General features: G+C 41.3%; 1 protein-coding gene across 1 annotated transcript in view; it reads left to right on the forward strand.

Annotated features, from left to right (window-relative positions):
- Cdc42 (cell division cycle 42) overlaps positions 1-20,750 on the forward strand; it is a 39,984-nt gene that overhangs the window by 12,009 nt on the left and 7,225 nt on the right. The window contains exons 2-5 of the mRNA XM_027399757.2: positions 12,312-12,466; positions 15,334-15,406; positions 19,903-20,012; positions 20,106-20,303. Coding sequence (XP_027255558.1) covers positions 12,362-12,466; positions 15,334-15,406; positions 19,903-20,012; positions 20,106-20,303 — 486 coding nt within the window. The 5' untranslated portion in view covers positions 12,312-12,361. The remainder of the gene's footprint in view (positions 1-12,311; positions 12,467-15,333; positions 15,407-19,902; positions 20,013-20,105; positions 20,304-20,750) is intronic.

A 20,750-nucleotide genomic window follows, 5' to 3' on the forward strand; every position in this document is an offset into this window, starting at 1 on the left:
TTAGGTAGCCAGTATGCTCCCTCTGTTGTATTTTCCACACACCATGCCCAACTCAGTATTACTAACTCTTGTAGTGATGGGCACCAGTTTTAGTCAACACAACATAGTATTTGATTTCAGATTTCCTCACTGCTGGGGCAGTTGTTGGCAAAAATGACCAAGTTTGCGCTGCCCTTTCTGGTCTGTCGTCGAGTCTGCCTGTACTAGCATATACTTTGCATTTTGCATAGCAACTTGGAATCTAGAGTTGACCCACTCTAGAGACTTTTGTTGTCTTTGAGACCACCATTTTCCTCCTTAGGGGTGGATGGCCTTCAGTCAAGAGCAGTTGTCATGGTGGCTGAGCAACTAAAGTCTGGTCCTGGTATTTTTTTAAAGCAAGTGTTTGTGTAGTGAGTGGGTCCTAATAGTTTGAGGGCAAATTTTAACTGTAATCTCTTGTCTTCTAATAGTTTGTTTATTTAGTTTTCAGGAGTGTATGTTTGGCTTTTACTTGATGGTAAAAATATATTTTGCTGTGATAATTTGCTTAGTTAAGAGTCTTTTATGTTGGGGATATTTTTTTTTTAAATTCTTTACTTACTACTCATATTTACATACCCATCCCCCCATTCCCTTGCCCTCCCATCTTCCTGTGTTCCCCACCAACCCCACCAACTGCCCCCCCCAACTCCTCCCCAGGGATGGTGAGGCCTCCCTCCAGGGACCTTCAAAGTCTGTCAAATCGTTTGAGGGAGGGCCTAGGCCCTCCTTGCTGTATCTGGGCTACAATAGTATCCCTCCATAGGGAATGGGCTGGGGCTATTTTTTTTTTTTAAGATTTATTTTTATTTTATATGTATGGATGTTTTGCTTGCATGTGTGTCTGCGTGCCGTGTATACATTGCTGACAGATTAATTTTAGCCACCATATAAGTGTTGGGAATCAAACCAGTGCTCCTAACCACTTAGACCATCTCTCCAGAGCCAGTATGCTTTTTTCAGACAGGGTCTTACTCTGTAGCCCAGACTGTCCTAGAATTCACTATGTTGCTCATATGGTATTGAGTCCACAGCAGTACTTTTTCCTCAACTTCACAAGTACTGGTGAATTACTGAATGCCACCATGACTGCTCTTACCTGAATTATTTCACATGAATAACACGAAAGCATACCTGAGTGTTAAGTACTGTATATGGAGTAATCCAGTTAATTCTCACTATGTGGGATGCTGATACTGCTGTGTTCTTTCAAAAGTGGAGTGATGAAGTTGCACGGTCACACACAGGTGGCTAATGAGTTTTATGCCATTTGGCTTGAAAACTAATGATGCAGCTGGTGGTGGTGTATGCCTTTAATCCCAGCACTGAGGAGGCAGAGGCAGACGGATCTTTTGAGTTTGAGGCCAGCCTATTCTACAGATGGAGTTCCAGGACAGCCAGGGCTACACAGAGAAACCTTGTTTTCAAAACAAAAAACCAACTCATGATGTTTACTGCTAGTCTGTCTTTGGACATTTACGAGGACTAGATAAATATTTATTTTGTGATTAAGTAATACTGTTGTCTTTGTAAAATAGAAGTAAGCTGTAATCTTTTGTATCACTGCTGGTCATTGGGCTACAGATTACAGATGCAATGTTTAAATTGTGTCTGAGATCAGAATGAGATTTTCCAAAGGATTGATCAAATTGACAACCCTGGTAGGTGCAAGAAGGAGAATTTTGAGTTCTCCTTATTAGTAGTTACAGCTATACCATAGGGCTATTTTTTTTTCTGCAAGTTTAAATTGGGGACAACTGTAAGGTGCCAGATACTCAGTGCTGTGCTGGCTGTTGTACTAGTTGCTTTATATGCATTAGCTTGTTTCTCTTTGTAGCAGTTCTGTGAAGTAACTTCATGGGATATGTAGGACCCTATCTCAGGAAAATTAAAAAGGCCCAGCAAGCCTGACACCTGAGTTTAGATCCTGGAGTTGATGATGGAAGGAGCGAACTGACTGGTAAAAGTTGTCCTTTGACCTCCTCATGTGCACCATGGCACATGAACACATTGTACACACATACATAAATTATAATAAATAAAAAGTTTGAAAAGTTAATGCTACTTGTCTTTGAAATTTCCATGCTTCTCCAATATTTACTACTGTAGATAACAAACATTGTAAAGGTATTAAAAACTTTAAATTTTTTCTGGCTCGGTATTATATTAGATGCTGTGAGAGGGAGACAAAGAGGAGCCTAGTCCTTTCAGAACATAACTTGTATTAGAATGAATGAAAGTGCTGGGAATAAAGTAGCTTGATTTTGCGATTTATTCATTGGGTGAATACCTATAATGTGGATGGTATTCTGGACATAGAACAGAGTCCTTGCCCTTGAGGATTTAGTGGAAAATATCTTATTTTTAGTACTTTTGTTAAGTGGGGAGTGAATATGCACCCACCATAGCATAAGGACTCAGTTTTGCTCTTTCCATCATGTGGGTCCCAGGGATGGGGCTCAGGTTGTCAGGCTTGGCAGCAAACGTGTTTATTGAACCATCTTGCTGGATCTGTCTCCCTTACTGCAGCAATACAAGTAAACAAGATAATTAAAAATTACAACCATATTATAGGGAAAATGAACAGAGTGTAAGGAGGAGGTATATTAGTTACTTTTCTATTGCTGTGGTAAAACATGATCAAGACCACTCGTGGGAGAAAGGGCTTGTGGCTACAGAAGATTAAGAGTCTCCTGGGAAGCATGGCAGCAGCAGGCAAAGCATCTGGAGCAACAAGCTCAGAGCTCACATCTTAAACCATAAGAAGAAAGCAGGGAAGGAACTAGGAAAACTCAAAGCTTCCCCTCCCCCCACATACTTCCTCCAGCAAGGCTATACCTTCTAAATCTACCCAAACAGTGCCACCAACCGGGGACTAAATTTTCAAACATCTGAGGACATTCTCATTCAAACCACCACCAGAGGAAACAGTGACTTTGGATTGGATGTCAGGAAAATTTCCTGAATAAGTGAGTTAAACTGAGACATGAGGGATGAGAATTCTCTGCCAGAACAGTGGGAAGGAGGTAGGAGAGTTGATTCTTGGTTAAGAACACTTGTTTCCCTACTGGAGGACCTGGGTTCAATTCCCAGAACCCATGTGGTGACTTAGGACTACTTGTAATTTCAGTCCCAGGGAATCCTGTGTTCTCTTTTAGTGTCCATGTGCACCTGCACATGCAGTGGTGCACATACATGTAGACAAAACACATATGCATACAAATAGTCTTAAGTTATTTTTAAAAGAATAGTGAAACATGGAGTATTGTTAAAATGTGAAGACAGGTAGCCCAACATGTTTGAAGACACACAAAGCCTAAAGCACGGAGACCAAAGAAAGGGTCAGGGAAAACGGATGAAAGATTACAAGTCAAGAAGGGCCTTTCTGTGGAAGCTATCTGTGGGCTGTGATAATGGAATACCGAGGTCTAGGTAATATAGAAGCTAATTTCTCATAGTCTGGAAGGTGGGATGTTCAAGATTAAGGTACCGGCAGATTGTTTCCTGTGGGACTGAGTAAACAGTGCTTTCTTGTTCTTATCCACCCGTTAGTATTTAATCCTCTTCCCAGAGGCCCCCTCCTGATGCCATTACCACAGAATTTAGGGTTTTGTTGAGATTTGGAGGGATTCAAGCATTCAAAACATAGCTGGAGGTCAGATAGCTGGCAGTCTTTGAAATCTAGAGTGAGTAGGGGAGGGGTTTTGCAGAGGTGGGGTTGCTGGTGGTGGAAGGTTGGGTGGTGATTTGAATAAAGGCAGACTTTGAATAAGCACAAATCATATTGGACAATTGAAGTGGCTGGTTGTCTATTAACATCTGTTATCTTGGCAGTGTGAGATTCTTTGAAGCAAAGATTCTTAGAAGCAAAGCTGAGATAGACAGCTGCTGTCTATCTCAGAGCTGAGGTAAATGCAGTTGTTACCTTGTGTTACCTGATTTTTTAGATGAAGAGTTGAAGATACACCTTTAATCCATATTTTTTGAGGTGGGATGATCTACCTTTGATCTTAGCCACAACTTCCAGTACGGTTTATGTAAGACATGGAAGAAGCTTTCACTCTTTGTCTGCTTACTCTTGCCGGCAAGTCATTCCTTCACTGGTATTAGAGCCTACATCAGGATTCTGGCGTATACTAAAGACCAGCTGAGACGCCCAGCCTGATGGACTGAACAGTTACTGGATTCTTTGGACCTTCTTTTCGTAGATAGCCATTGTTGGACTAGCTGGACCACAGTTCGTAAGCCATTCTAATGAATCCCCTTTCTTGTTCTGTGTATCTCCCTCCCTCCCTCTTCCCATCTATCCATCCATCCATGTCTGTATCTAGATAGATAGATACTCCTTTAGAGAACCTTGACTAATACAAATTATAGTACCAGAAGTGGTTTTAGAGCAACAGAATTATAAGGATGGGCATGTTAAGTATCTGGAATAGGCTTTCCAATTTGCTAACACCTCCAGTTCCTGAAGCCTCTTCAGTTACTGAAACCTCTCCTCAAAGCTCAGAGTACTGAAAGCCCATGTCATTTTACAAACTTAAGGACACCATTGCATTTATTATCCCGATTCATCAATTTTGAGATACAAAGCATTTGATGACTCCTTTGATAAAACCTTTGACAATTTGTAGGAAAATAAGGAAAATGATGATGCTGGTGGTTGTTCCTATCATCCCTGGATAAATTGGCAAAGGAAAAGAATGTGCTTCTTGGGGGAAAAAATGTGCTTCATGATAAAATTAACCAACTTCAGCCAGATGGTGGTGGCACATTTCTTTAATCCTAGCATTTGGGAGGCAAGGCAAGTGGATCTCTGTGAAGTCTACAGAGTGAGTTCTAGGTTGCACAGAGAAACCCTGTCTTGAAAAACAAAACAAACAAAAATTAACCAACTTTTAGCATCTCAGACTATGACGAAAAACAATGAACTCAGTGATAGGCTCCAGATGAGCTCAGACAGTTGAAAGGTTTCTGAGTGTGCCTGGAAGAGAATCTTCTCTCCAGCAGCCACAGAGCTCAAGTTATGGAAAATGGAACCCAAGCCCTTATTGTTAAGACTGACTGAATTACAGTGAAAATTCAAGTCCCATGGTGGTTAAAGTAAGGGCATTAATTGATAAAGAGTGGGATTCTGTAGCTTGGGCTGGACATGTGTGTGGGAAGACCCTGTTGAGGCTGAGAGCTTTGAGTTCTCAGATCCTCAGGGGTTTCTATCTCAGGTGAGGAAGTAGTCTTTCCACCCTCAGGAGGAGATGTATTCACACCCCACCCCCTAAAATACTGCCTGTTCCACCTTTGACTGGGGAAAATAATCTGACATTGTCTGCTAAACCAGCAGTGACTTTCTCTGAAGGAGATGCCAGGTAAGACAATACTGATGTCCTTCAAGGCCTACCAATTGTTGCCTCTAGAACTCTAACCAGATTAAAGGCTTGGGACTTTGGACTAGAAAAGCCATTTAGTGTTCAAAGCTGGTGAGCTGTTCTGTAGAAGCTTTGAAGATAAGAGTGTTGAAAGCAATGCAGACAATGGAGACCTGGCCTGTGAAATTTCAGAGGGAAGTTTGAGAGTCCCTTAATGACTGTCAGGGCTGTTTCCTATTTTGAGTTAAGAGTTTTTGGTTCTGGTTAGCTGGGGCTGAAGAATCAGCTGTGATTAATAAGATAGTAGAACCACTAAAGAAAACAAATCTTTGTTTTGCTGGGATAATTGATGTTGGTCAGCTGGGGAATGGTGCCATATCTAGGGTTCAGTGTTGGTCTTTGCTGTAGGCAGATCTAGCACTCAGCAGCAGCAAGTGATTGGAAGTTCATGTTGTTAAGCCCATGCGTAACTTCCATGCCTGTCACCCTGGTCACTTTGTTCCTGGGACCATTGGGCAATGGCAGGGATGGCTGGAGAAAGAGGCTGATTGTCCAGAGAATGGGTCATCCTATCTACTTAATTATCCTCTGCTGAAGTCACCTTTTGATGAGCATTTACTTGGGATACAAGTATCTTCACATCCTTAGCCCATTTGGAGAATCTATCCACATCTTCCCCAAATGTTTTCTCATCAATTTTCCAGTCATTCTCTTTCTAGTCCCTGATCATCCAGCCAATTTATTGGGTAAAGCCAGTGGATAATCACACACCTGGCCCTTTTCCTTCCAAACAAAATGTATGATCCTGTGTACTGCCCAACGTGAAGATTTCCCTTTGCTGGTGTTTTTCAAGGTTATCCCAGAAAGGGTTGCAGCTGTCCATTTCTGGGTGGTGCCTGTATAAGGTGCAGAACCATCAGTAAACCAGGCCCAAGTTTTCCTAAGAAAGTAGAATTGTTTTCTCCCCCTCCCTTTGGTTTAGTGGGGATTGAACCTGAGACTGCTAGTTAGGCCAGTGTTCTGCTTCTGAGTTCCTGTTGATCTTTCTAAATAACTGCCTAGAAAGACATCAGTTATCAATGATGTCAGGAAGGAAGACTATATGGAGGTGATAAATGTGTATTAACTGAACCTAGTAGGCTTGTAGTCTCTGGGGGACATGAACTTAGTTCCATACATTAGAGGTGGCTTTGAATGGTACAAGTTTGGCATATATCAGATTCCCAATGAAGTTTGTTGAATGAGTGAAAAAAAAATTCTATCTTATAGCTGGAGAATTTTAATCTCCATTTTCCTAATACATTATTGTATACTGTTTTCAAGCTATTTTGTTTGTTTTTGTTTTTCGAGACAGGGTTTCTCTGTGTAGCTTTGGAGGTTGTCCTGGAACTATCTCTTGTAGACCAGGCTGGTCTTGAACTCACAGAGATCCACCTGCCTCTGCCTCCCAAGTGCTGGGACTAAAGGCATGTTCGACCATCGCCCGGCCATTGTTCAGTGATTTCAATGTCATCAGGTCTTCCTCAGCAGCTCATTTTTGGTCACTTCCTGCTGGGAGTAAGTGATGCCCACCCACCAGGAGGTGACTTGAGAAGACAGATATGTGTGTTTCAACTCTTGGTGCACAGGCTGGGATCCATGCAGGTGCCAGGTCAGAGTAGCTCCCCGGGAGCATGTGAGCCTGGACAGGCTGGAACATGTGGTCTCCAGCCCACAGACATACACTGTGGTCCTGAACTGGACCCTTCACCTCTCCAGGCCTCTGCCTCACCAAAGTGGGCAGACTCTGAAGGAGGCATTCATACAGGACATTGTCTATTACTGAGCTGTACCTTATTTATTTGAGCAACCATGCCCTCATCTTGTATAGCCCAGGCTGGCCTCAGATTTGCAGCTAGGATGGCCTTGTAATTCTGTTACACTTCCTTTTGCTTTCTGAGTGCTAGGATTACAGGCATTTGCTACCATGTCCAACGTTTTTTTTTTGTTGTTGTTGTTGTTTTTGGTTTTTCGAGACAGGGTTTCTCTGTGGCTTTGGAGGCTGTCCTGGAACTAGCTCTTGTAGACCAGGCTAGTCTCGAACTCACTCGCCTGCCTCTGCCTCCCGAGTGCTGGGATTAAAGGCGTGTGCCACCAACGCCTGGCTGTTTTGACTTTTGAAGAAGTCTCATTCCTGTTTACTGATGGCCATGAAAACTATGAAGTTTAAAACAACTCTATATATGACATATACATATACATATACATATATATACATATACATATACATATATATATATATATGAATGTGTACTCACATGTAAGTTTTCACTATATAGCCCAGGTTAGCATGGAACTCAAGGTTCTTTTGCTGAGATGTGAGTTGACAGGCATGTATTTGTTAAAATTTAGAGTTGGAAAAGAATAGCATGATACATACATACTAGCTTTCTGGCTTTGAGGCAAGTCTTTGTATTCAAGTCAGACGTTTCTCCTTTCCTGTTTTCTCTCCATGTATTCAGGGTGATACAGAATAGACTCTTCTGGAATTTCTGTAAAGTTCCTGCCTTTGCCTCCCAGATGTTGGGACTGTAGGTGTGAGCTGCTTCACCCAGTTCATAATTTTCTTACCTTTAAAATGGTGGGCTGAAATTAGTTCATTAAAAGATCTCCCATATCCAACTTTCTCATTCTTTGTCTTAGTTCTTTTGATTAATATTTGGAGAAGTAATACAATAAGTTGAAATACTTACTACAGTGTTAAAAACATTTACAATGCATTTCTTGTTTGGGGAAAAAGGTAGCTATGGTGGAGGTATAGAAGAAATTTTTTGGGAACTGAGGATGTGGTTCATTTGCCTTGCATGTATAAAGCTCTGGCTTCTAGCCCTAGCTCTGAGTCCAGCCCAGGTACATGGGACTCTGTCAAGCTTGCTTCCTTCCTTCCTTCCTTCCTTCCTTCCTTCCTTCCTTCCTTCCTCCCTCCCTCCCTTCCTTCTTTCCTTCCTTTCCCCTCCCCCTCCCTCCCCTTCTCTCTCTCCCTCCCTCCACCCCTCCTCCCCCTCCTCTCTCTGTTTCTCCAGGGTTTCACAGTATAATAGCCCTGACTGTCCTGGAACTCACTCTGTAGATCAGGCTGACCTCAAACTCACAGAAATCTGCCTGCCTCTGCCTCCCAAGTGCTGGGATTAAATGTGTGCGCCACCATCGCCTGTTGTTGTTTTTCGAGACAGGGTTTCTTTGTAGCAGGCTTAGCTGTCCTAGAATTTACTTTGACTGGCCTTGAACCTGCCTATGCCTCAAGGAGTGAGTCACCATGTGTGGCTGTAAATGTTATTTTTTTTTTTAAAGCTGTATATAGATAATCTACCATAGTTTAGCAAAGGTTATGTAAACTTCAGCCTGCAAGTTAAGTGAATTAGATGGTGATGGTGGGAGAGGGAGAGGGTGTTCATTTTATATATTCTACCTAATCTGGTAATCAGGCTAGTCATCCAGTTGGATTGGCAAGAAATACTTGTGAAATTGAGTAATTCTTTTCTGGTTTCCTGTAGTGTCTCCTCTTTCTTGTATCCTAGACAAAATGGAGTGTCTTGGCGTCAGGTGTATTTTAAATGTAAACAACTTTAGTAGTATTTTGTGTTAGCGTGAATGTATTTTTTTTCTCACACAGGCTGTTACCATTTTCACAGCATACTAACCTATTTCAGAGAACTGCCCTTACCTCAAGCACTAGCTGTAAATGGGGTGCCAAGGCTGTTCACCTCTTCCCAGTTGATTATGAATTTGGTGGTCATCATGGTTCAGTGTTTGGGTACACTTCTGTGAAACTCACCAAATAGGTTAGTATGGCTAGCTAGTAAGCTCCAGTGACCAGCCTTTCTCTACTTCTTAGCTCTGGAAATGCAGGTATGTATACCTGCCCAAGTGTGCTCAGCTTAAAAAGTCATTCATTCATTCATTCATTCATTCATTCAGTGTGTGTGTGTGTGTGTGTGTGTGTGTGAGAGAGAGAGAGAGAGAGAGAGAGAGAGAGAGAGAGAGAGAGAGAGAGATGTCATGTGTAGAGGTCAGAGTATAACTTGGGAGTTGTTTGTTTTCCTTCAGTGTGGGTCCCCAGTATTGAACTCAGGTCTTTAGAATTGGTGACAGTTGTCTTGACCTATATAAGCCATCTTGCAGGCTGCAGCCTTTGTGTTAGATTTGTTCTGGGAAACAAATTCAGGTCCTTGTGCTTACAAGGCAAGCATTTTATTGTCTGAGCCTCTTATCTTTTGAGAGAGTTTTACCTGTGTTTAGCCCTTGCTCATCTGTGATTTATTGTGTAACCCAGGTTGACCTCAACTTCAAGATTTTCCTACTTCTGCTTCCCAAGTGCTGAGATTATAGTTGTTGCCACCATGCCCAGCTCATAGTTTCTATGAATAATGGGTGACTTTATGTCTCCTGTAACTACTGATGTAGTTTTATATTTTATGTGAGTTTTGCATCCATTCATCAGCTTATAACCTGCCAGTTCTAAATGTTTAAAGTACAGTGGCATGTGAAGTGCTATAGGTGCATACAGAGGTATTAATGAGCATTTATAAATAGTGATTAAATGTTGTGAGGGGAACTAGTTTTAGAAATTTATATACATGTATGTATATAATTTTTTTACATTGTTTGTTTATGGGGGTAGGCCTATATGAACCGTGCATGGTATGCATGTGGTCATCAGATGACAACTTGTGGAAGTTAGTTTTCTCCTACCATGTGTGTCCCTTGGATGGAACTCAGGTCATCAGGTTTGGTGGCAAGTGTCTTCTTTGGCTGAACCATTTTGCTGGCTCAGAGAGCTACCAGCAAGAAATTGTAAACCGACCCTCCTCCAAGGAATTATGCGGATTATTTATTTCTCTCAAAGCCGTTGGGAGCATTTTTGGAATCTGATTTTCCTTTGTAGCTGGGGGAGATGGTGAAGTACAAACATGAGGACCTGAGTTCAGTTTCCAGAACCCACATAAAAAAGTTGCTACTTGATGTTCAGTTTTTTTTTTTTTTTTTTTTTTTTTTGGTGAATACCAGGCCAGTGAGAAACCCTGTTTTAAAACAAAACAAAAGAAAACAAAAAAACAAGCTGTATGGCAGCTGCAGAATGACTGTCCTATGGCCTCCACACCAAGTGCATGTGTACGTGCATACAGATACACATTCATAGATACACAGAGATTTGTATCTTTTGTTTTGTTTTGTTTTTCGAGACAGGTTTCTTTGTGCAGCTTTTGGAGCCTATCCTGGAACTCGCTCTGGAGACCAGGCTGGCCTGGAACTCACAGAGATCCACCTGCCTCTGCCTCCCAAGTGCTGGGATTACAGGCGTGCGCCACCAACGCCTAGCTAAGATTCTGTATCTTAATTTCAAAGATGTCAGAAAAATTGGAGTGGGTGCTGAGGAGATGGCTCAGTAGTTAAGAACACTTGTTCTTGTAAAGGAGCTGGCTTCCTGTCTAGCCCCATGTGGTGGCTCACAACTGTCTCTTGTAACCTCTGTCTACTAGGCACACACATGGTAGATGAGCATACACTTGAGCAAACTAAAAGAATTTTTTTTTTTTGAGGGGAAGTGTATCTCAAAGTTAAACACAAGTTCTTGTGGGTGTTTTTGTTTGTTTGTTTGTTTTTGTTTTTGAGACAGGTTTCTCTCTGTAGTCCTGGCTGTCCTGGAATTCACCCTGTAGACCAGGCTGACCTCAAATTTAGAGATTTGCTTGCCTCTGTCTTCCAAGTGTTGGCAAAATTTAAATGCCATAGCCATTTGCAAGTCTTTTTTCTTTTTTAGTAAATTCTTTGTGCATTTGTAATTGGTTGTGTGCATCTACATAAGCTGTGGTGTATCAGTGGCGGCCTGAGGACAGCCTTGAAGAGTAGTAGCCCTCTCTTTCTTTCTTGTTTTTTGAGTCAGGGTTTCTCTTGTTCACTGCTTAGCCTACCGTATAGGCTGTGAGCTTCTGCTTCCCACCTCCTGGTGGGGCACTCTGGGATGACCGGCGTTTTCATTACTGCACCTGACTTTTATGTGGATCTGGAGATCTGAGCTCAGGTTATCAGGCTTGTCTGGGAAAGTGCTGTGCCCTTTGAGCTATCTCCCTAGCCCATGCAATTATATTTTTAAATAAATCACTATGGTTAGAAGAGCTGATATTTTCATTTTAAAATGTAGGTTAAAACTCTTCAGGCCATGAGTAATAACTAGGCTAACTGGTGCTATTATGGCTGCTGAGACTAGAGATACTCTGATCATGGCCTAGCTCACATATTCTGGGGGTGATGGACAAGGGCTGTGCCTCTTGTTATCATTACATTCTGGGTTGCTGCAGCTCTAAGGCTGGGTAATGAACCATTCTTTACAGTGTTCTTTGTGTTGTAAGTGATCTTGCATATAGTGCATGTATGTTCTCACAAAGTTCATTTACCACATGGGACTCTTTCTCCTATCTCCTCTTTTTCATTATAAAAATAGGTAATTCAAAAAAGAAATATACTGATCACTGTTGTACTTTGGACTTTAAAAAATGATACTTAAGCCGGGCATTGGTGGCGCACGCCTTTAATCCCAGCACTCGGGAGGCAGAGGCAGGTGGATCTCTGTGAGTTCTTGGCCAGCCTGGTCTCCAGAGCGAGTGCCAGGATAGGCTCCAAAGCTACACAGAGAAACCCTGTCTCAAAACCAAAAAAAAAAAAAAAAAAGATACTTAAGACAAAACAACCAGGTCCAGAAACTTAGCAAATAGACCCTTGTAACTGCTGCTCTGAGCAAGTTGCCATTTTTCTTTTTAGAGGTTTTAAGCCATGTCAGTAATGCTGGTACTTTTCTTTGAGTAGCTGAACTTGTTACTAGTTGAGGGGAAAAATATGTATATAAATAGGAATCAATAGAATAATTGTCTTTAATTTTTTTTGTAGGTCACCATCTAATTTGAAATATTAAAAGTGGATACAAAACTATTTCCACAATGCAGACAATTAAGTGTGTTGTTGTTGGTGATGGTGCTGTTGGTAAAACATGTCTCCTGATATCCTATACAACAAACAAATTTCCATCGGAATATGTACCAACTGTAAGTATAAAGTCTTTCTGACAGCGAAAAGGATTGTTTGTCCATTGGAAAAAGTTTGCCTGCCTGCACTGAAATATTTTTCTGTCTATCTTTGATCTTTTTAAAAAAGAAATTAAATTTCATTGTTTATTTACTTTGTAGGGTATATGTATGTATATACTGTATGTATGTATATACAAACCTGCCTTGGTACATGTATGGAGGGCTGAGGACAACTTGAAGGAGTCTAGTTTGATCATGTGTGCTCTGTAATTGAACTCAGGTTGTCATGTTTTGCAAGTGCCCTCACCATCTCAATCATCATATCAGCCCATTGTTTGCTATTTTTAAAGGTTTTTGACTTCTCATGGGTAATTAACACTTTAAAATTAAACAGTTGAGGGTAGCGAGATGGCTCCACAGTTAAAGAGTACTGGCTGCTTTTCCAGAGGATTCAGATTCAACTCCCGGCCACCGCACCTGGCGTGACTTGTGTCTTTTGGAATTGATGAAATAGAGTCCAAAATCTTAGATTAACCTTCAGAAACATTGATGTTAGCTTCTGTGGTGTCACAGCTGGTGGAGGGGTTAGGCTAAAGCTACATGAGGAAAGAAGATGAAGTTTCTTTGAGAAGTGAGAATTTAAAGATGTAATTTCATAGCTGGGTGGTGGTGGCACACACGTTTTAATTCCAGCACATGGGAGGCAGAGGCAGGTAGATCTCTGTGAGTTCAAGACCAGCTTGGTCTACAGAGCGAGTTCCAGGAAAGCTAGGGCCACACAAAGAACCCTGTCTCCAAAAAAAAAAAAAAAAAGTTGATAATAAAACTACATTTTTGAGTTGGCCCATTAATCAGAAGATGTTTTGAAGTATGGTGTGGATTGTGTCTTAAGGTGAGATAGCCACTTGGGAAATTTGTGTCTGAATTTTTACTTATAAACATGATTTCCAAGTCTTTCATGATTTTGTTTGATGTGAACTTCCTGGGTGTTTTTTATGTATGTGCATTGTCGGGGAAAGAAGGGCAGTGAGGTAAATTTTTAAATGGGCCTATTTAGGTAAATAGGTCAAAGTAAGTTATATATCTATGGTATCTACATTGGCATGAAAACGGGTTTAGTATATAGTGCATATTTATGCCTATCCGTGGACTGATTTAACCATTTAGAGACTAGAGTTTAGAGCTGAAGATTTTTGGTTGTTGTTGTTGTTGTTGTTTTGTTTTTTTTGAGACAGGGTTTCTCTGTGGCTTTGGAGGCTATCCTGGAACTAGCTCTTGTAGACCAGGCTGGTCTCGAACTCACAGAGATGCGCCTCCCTCTGCTTCCCAAGTGCTGGGATTAAAGGCGTGCACCACTACCGCCCTGCTAGAGCTGAAGAATTTTATCGATCACCTTATCTTCCATGGAGAAAATTCATGCCCAACTGGTAGATGAGACTTGGAAATCAAGCTTTTTTCCTGACTCCCCCCTCCCCCCCCCCCTTTTTTGAGACTAAGTTTCAATTGTGTAGCCCTGGCTCTCCTGGAACTTGCTGTGTAGACCAGGCTGGCCTTAAACTCACAGAGGTCTGCTTATTGCCTCTATCCAGTGCTTCCTAATTTTGATTTTTTTTTCCCCCTGAGGTAAGGTTTCACTATCTTGTTGATGTTGGTTTCCAGAAATCAAGTGATCCTGCTGCCTTTACCTCCCAAGTGTTATAGCATCTGTATAGATAATACCCAACACAACCTGACACATTCCTGGCTTTTTTTTTCTTTAATTACTTAATTTTTAGTTATGTGGATCATGTCCACATGCTTGCAGCTGCCCACAGAGGCTAGCGGTGTTTGATTCCTCTAGAGCTGGAGTTATAGGTGGCTGTGAGTCTCATATAGGTGCTAGGAACTGAATTCAGTTTTCTGAAAGAACAGTATGAACTTTTAACCACTATGTCATCTCTCCAGCCCAGTTTCAGTTCTGAATTAAAAGGAACTGTTTGTGAATGAATAGTTTCTTAGAAATCAGATTGAACATTGTTGAAGCAAAGCCCTGTCTTTAAATTCGTTAGACTTGAAGGGGACTATTTGAAATTTTTATTTCTTATTTTTGAGACAGCCTTATATAGCCCAGAGTGGCCTCAGACTCACTAAGTAGGTCAGAGTGACCTTGGTTGGTTTTTCTTCCTTCCTCTACCTCCTAAGTGTTGGGATTATGGGGTGTTCCACCATACCCAGTTTGTCCTTCCTTCCTTCCTTCCTTCCTTCCTTCCTTCCTTCCTTCCTTCCTTCCTTCCTTCCTTCCTTTCTTCCTTCTCTTCCTCGCTCATTCAAGATTTATTTTTTTCATTTATGAGTGCTCTATCTGTGTATATGCCTTTATGATAGAAGAGGGCATCAGAGCACTGTAGAGGTGGTTGTGAGCCACCATGTGGGTGCTGGGAATTGAACTCTGAACCTCTGGAAGAGCAGCCAGTGATCTTACCTGCTGAGCCATCTTTCCAACCCCTCCTTTTTCTTTGTCTAAGCTGGTTTATTTTCATTTAGCAAAGTGTTTTATTCAAAAGCTTCTCAATACCACTAGTTGTCAGAATGAATATCACCTTTCCTTTATTATCCAACCCAATTGAAGATGGATGGAAGGTTGGTCCTCTGTAGTCAGAGACCTAGTTTCTGTGATACCACTTAAGATTTTTGTGTTCCTCAAGTAGTAGGACATCCCAGGACACAGTCTCTCATTTTTTCCCAAGAACCACTCAGCTAATGCAAGGACATAGTTGGTGAGATGGATTACATAAAAAGATACGAACTAAGGGAAGATGAATTTCCTTCTTGGGAAGGAAATAAGTGGTTGGGAATTGTACTATCTTACTCAGTAATAATATTATATTTCTTTGTTTTGTTTTTAGGTTTTCGACAACTATGCAGTCACAGTTATGATTGGTGGAGAGCCATATACTCTTGGACTTTTTGATACTGCAGGTGAAAACTTAAATGTCTCATAATGTTTTGATCTGTTAACTGTAACAGTTGCTACTGTGTGTCTTGTTTTGGACACCATTAAATTAGTATATTAGTAATTCACTTATTATATTTTGTTGATGGTTATTGGCATGGTGGCACACACCTCTAACCTCAGGATTTAGGAGACAGAGGCAGTCAGATCTCTGAGTTAGAGGCCAATCTAGTCTACATAGTGAGTTCCAGGACAGCCAGGGCTGTAGAGAGACCCTGTCTCAAAAAAACCACACACATAGAAAGATGGTTGACCATGGATGGCTAATTGGAATTTGGACTACCCTTGGTGGATGATATGGTAGAAGATACAGTATAGTCATTAGGTAAACTCTAATGGGTTTGGAGGATGGAGAGAGACTTAAGGGAATGAGCTCAGAAAAACATATCTGCTGATTATTTCCTTTACCCCCTTGTTCAAACCTCACAGTTGGGGTCTTAGTTGGTAGCATATTCCCCTTGCATGCATGAGGTCTTGGGGTCAATTTCCAGCATCACCACATAAATATGGTGTGGCTGTACAGCATTCCAGAAACAGAAGCTTCTCCTGGGTCAAAGCAGGAGGATCAGAAGCTCAAGGTCATATATAGCAAATTTAAGGCCAGGCTGGGCCACATAAGACCCTGAAATGAAATAATCTCAGTTTCTTAAATATAACCAAGGTTGTAAAGTTCGTATTTATTTTTCATCATTTATTTATTTGTTTGCTTGTTTGTTTTTCAAGACAGGGTTTCTCTGTAGCTCTTGCTGTCCTAGAACTCACTTTGTAGTGAGGCTGGCCTCGAACTCACAGAGATTCACCTGTGTCTGCCTCCTAGTGCTAGGATTAAAGGCCTGTGCCACTGATTTTAAATCAGTCCTTCAAAATGTGTTATATTTTTGAGACAGTATCCTTGTGTAGTCCAGGTTAGTCTTTTTTTGTTGTTATTTTTGTTTTTCGAGATGGGGTTTCTGTTTCACTCTGTAGACCAGGCTGGCCTCAAACTCACAGAGATCCACCTGCCTCTGCCTCCTGAGTGCTGTTATTAAAGGTGTGCACCACCACCGCCCTGCCTCCAGGTCGGCCTCCTGACTTCTGGGATTACAGGTGTGTTCAAATAAAAGTTGTTGAGTATAACAATAAAATTCATTTTGGTGTTAGGTTTGATGAATTCTATTGACCTCCAACATAATCAATATACCTACCTTGTCATGTGTCTGTTTTATCCATCCATCTATATCTAGCTATATCCATTCATCTAGTCACCTACCCTCCTGTCCATTTATTCATCCCCTACCCACTCACTTACCTACCTATCTATTGGTCCATCCATCTATCCATCCACCCATCCATCCATCTCATTTTTAATATCTTAAAATATTGCTTGTGCTTTTACAGCTTTTTCTTGGTCCTGGCAGCCACAGTTGGACTTCTAAGTTCCCACTATTTTGCTTTTCTGGGATTTCTTGTGAATCCTTTATGTTTGACCTGTGAGAGCCATCCACTCGTGTGTGTGCCATGGTTCTTTTGTTTTTGTTCCTAAGTACTATCCTACTCTGAATACAGCATAATTGTTTTATGTCTATGTGTCTTTTGCCTGCATGCGTGTCTCTGTACCACATGCATGCAGTGCCTGTTGAGGCCAAAAGAGGGTGTTGTATCCTTTGGAACTGGAGTTACAGATGGTTTTGAGTTGCCATGTGGGTGATTGGCATCCAGAAGAGAAGCTAGTGCTCTTAATTACTGAACCATCTTTCTTGATCCTGTATTGTCTTTTTACTGTGCTGATACAGCCCTTTTGAGGGATGCGTTTGGATTTAAGCCTAGGGCCTGATACAGACGAGGTAAGCATCTGCCAGTAAATTATACTCTCCTGCTGGGTTATGGTGGCAAATGCTTTTAATCCCAGCACTTGGGAGGCAGAGGCAGGCAGATCTCTGTGAGTTTGAGGCCAGCCTGGTCTACAGAGTGAGTTCCAGGACATCCACGGAGACACAGAAATTCCCTCCCTCCCTCTCTCTCTCTCTCTCTCTCTCTCTCTCTCTCTCTCTCTCTCTCTCTCTCTCTCTCTCTCTCTCTCCCTCTCGCCTCCCTCCCTCCCTCCCTCCTTCCCTCCTCCCCCCCATACTCCCTTTTATAAAGAAATTAAATTTTTTTTTCTGTGTATGGGTGTTTGGCTTGCATATATTATCTGTACACTACATCAATGCAGTATCTGTGAAGGCCAAAAGAAGTTATTGGATCCCTTGGAATTGGAGTTATTGACAGTTGTCAACCTCCATATCTGTACTGGGAATTGAACCTGGGTCCTCTGGCAATACAGTCAGTGCTTTTAACCACTGAGCCTTCTCTCCAGCTCCTTGATACTGGCTTTTGATGCATAAAAATGTTACATTTTCATGACATCTGACCTATCTGCTGCTGCTTTGGTTCTTGTACTTTGATGTCATTAATGCTCTCTTGTTACCCCAGTCATTGTCAGGTGCAGTGCTGTTGGAGGTCTGTTCTAGGTTTTCTGAATTTCAGGGTTAGGGTTTTGATCCATTTTGAATTAATTCTTCTGTATACTATTAGATAAGGGCCCAACTTCATCATTTTTGTGGGTACCCAGTTTTCCCAGCACTTGTATTTACTATTGGATCCTTGACAAAATTGTTTTGTATAGCTTATTTCTGGCTTTCCTTTTCCTTTGATCTGTTTTTCTTTAACTCAGTATCACCTTCTTTTGCTTAGTGTAGCCTTTTAGTAAGGTGTCCCACCCTACCCCCTCAAGACAGGGTTTCTTTGTGTAACAGCTCTGGCTGTCCTGGAACTCACTCTGTAGACCAGGCTGACCTCAAACTCAGAGATCCACTTGCCTCTGCCTCCTGAGTGCTGGGAGCAAAGGCATGTGTCACCACTGCCTGGCTTTAGTAAGGTTTTTAAAAATTAGAATTATTCATTTGTATTGTATATGTGGGTATTTTGCTTGCATGAATGCATGTATATCACATGCATGCTTAGTGTTCCCAGAAGTCAGAAGCTGGCATTGGAACGGGAGTTACAGATGGTTGTGAACCACCATGTGGTTGCTAGGAATTGAACCTAAGTTCTTGGGAAGAACAACCAAGTGTTTTTAACTGCTGAGCCCCTCTCCAGCCCCATTTATTAAGTTTTGAAATCATAAAATAGGGTCTGCTAGGATTGGATATGTAGGGTAGAATTGATGGATGGTATCTTAATATTAAGTCATCTAGCATATGATGACTATTTTTCTATTTCTTGGGGCTTCTTTGCTTTCCGTAGTTTTTTTGCCCTTTTCATTTTGTGAATCTTTCACCTTCCTGCCTAATTCCTAGTATTTTATTCTTTTTACATATCTATTGATTCTTGCCAAGTTCATTTTTCATAGGCCTTTCCCGTTTCTGATACTGGCTTTAACATATGAAAGTGGACCAAGTATTGGATTTAGTTTAGAGGTTATTATGGATAGTAGATATCTTCAGTAAGAGCTTTACTGAGATTATTATTTTGTTAGGTGGTTTCACTGTGATGGTTATGTAGCCAGAAGTAGATTGGATTTTTTTTTTAAACCACACATCTAGCAGTAGTTTGTTACTACATTATTATTGAGTTACTAATTAAAGAACTAAAAGCTGGAAATAAAAGTAGATAATATGCCAATTTGCTTGTGTTTAAATTATTGACATGTAAATAAAATTAGCACAAAGAGTATTGTCCAAACAGCATATAATATTGAGCCTTACTTTTGAGTAGATAACTTGCTTTGTTGATAATGGCTAGTATGCTATGAACTGCACACTAGAAGTGTTGACAGAGCTGTGATCCCCCCCTTTTCTTTTTGAAATAAGTTTTGCTATGTTGTTTTGGCTGGCTTGGATCTTGCTTTGTAGACCAGGCTGATTTCAAACTTGTGGTTCTCCTGCCTCTGCCTCCCGAGTGCTGAGTTTATGTGTATGTTCCACTATCTCCATATTTTTTTCTTTTTAAATTTTATTTTTAAATTTTCCTTTTATTTATTTATGTGGAAGCATATGCCACAGCATATGCGTGTGGAGGTCAGGAGGGTAAACTTGGGAGTTTGTTCCCTCCTCTCACCATCTGTTCCTGGGGATGGAACTCAGGTTGTTAGGCATGGGAGCCTAACTCATGGCACCATGTTTACCAGCTGAGAGTGATCTTGCTAGATCTGCCATATCCATCTTTACCTTTTTTTTTCCCCCCCACCTGGTCTCATGTTGCTCAGATTGCCTCACACTCAACCTTCCTGCCTCTGTCTCCCTAGTGCTGAGATTATAGTCTTGTGCCAACCATGCCTGGTTTTAATGTGGTATGGGGGTTGAACCCAGTGCTATGTGCGTGCTAGATACTCACTACCTACTAAAGAGCTCTTGACCTATGATTTTCATTTTCTTAGACCTGTGATTTTAATGCTATGTAGACATCAGATTTCAGTTGCTGACTTCTCCTAACTTTTCTTTAGGGCAAGAGGATTATGACAGACTACGACCGCTGAGTTACCCACAAACAGACGTTTTCCTAGTATGTTTTTCAGTGGTCTCTCCATCCTCATTTGAAAATGTGAAAGAAAAGGTGAGTCAGACTCTTGCAATCTGTACAGATATTCTGTTGCCTGTAAAGTTTCAGAGATTTGTGGATTAATAAGAGCATTTAAAACCTTTTTAGTGGGTGCCTGAGATAACTCACCACTGTCCAAAGACTCCTTTCTTGCTTGTTGGGACCCAAATTGATCTCAGAGATGACCCCTCTACTATTGAGAAACTTGCCAAGAACAAACAGAAGCCTATCACTCCAGAGACTGCTGAGAAGCTGGCCCGGGATCTGAAGGCTGTTAAGTATGTGGAGTGTTCCGCCCTCACACAGGTAAGAGCTCTGGAACCCATATCTCTGTGTAGTTAATTTTTGATTACTAGTTGTTATTTGAGCTTTAAGATAACAGAGACTCTTCCTTTTATTCTTATTCTCTTAAAAAATTTAAAAAAATTATTCATGTCTGTGAATGCATACTGTTGAGTGCAGTTCTACAGAGAGTATAAACCGACAACATGGCCGTTCAAGGCATGGCTGAGAGGAAGGTTTTTATTATAGATGTGAGGGAGAGTATAGCCAGAGGCATCTGATGGATCCAGAGCAGAGAGAGAAAACAATAGGCTGAGCATGGCCAGCAGACTAGACTTGGTCATGAGAAGAGAGAGGGTAGAATGAGAGAGGAAGAGGAAGGTGACTAAGAGAGAGTGGTCAAGAGAGGACATAGTGGAAATAGCTGAGTTATAAGGGAGAAGCTGGTGGAGGAGGGAAGCTTCCAAGATG

Source organism: Cricetulus griseus, chromosome 2 (genome assembly GCF_003668045.3).
Source record: "Cricetulus griseus strain 17A/GY chromosome 2, alternate assembly CriGri-PICRH-1.0, whole genome shotgun sequence".
NCBI lineage: Eukaryota > Metazoa > Chordata > Mammalia > Rodentia > Cricetidae > Cricetulus > Cricetulus griseus.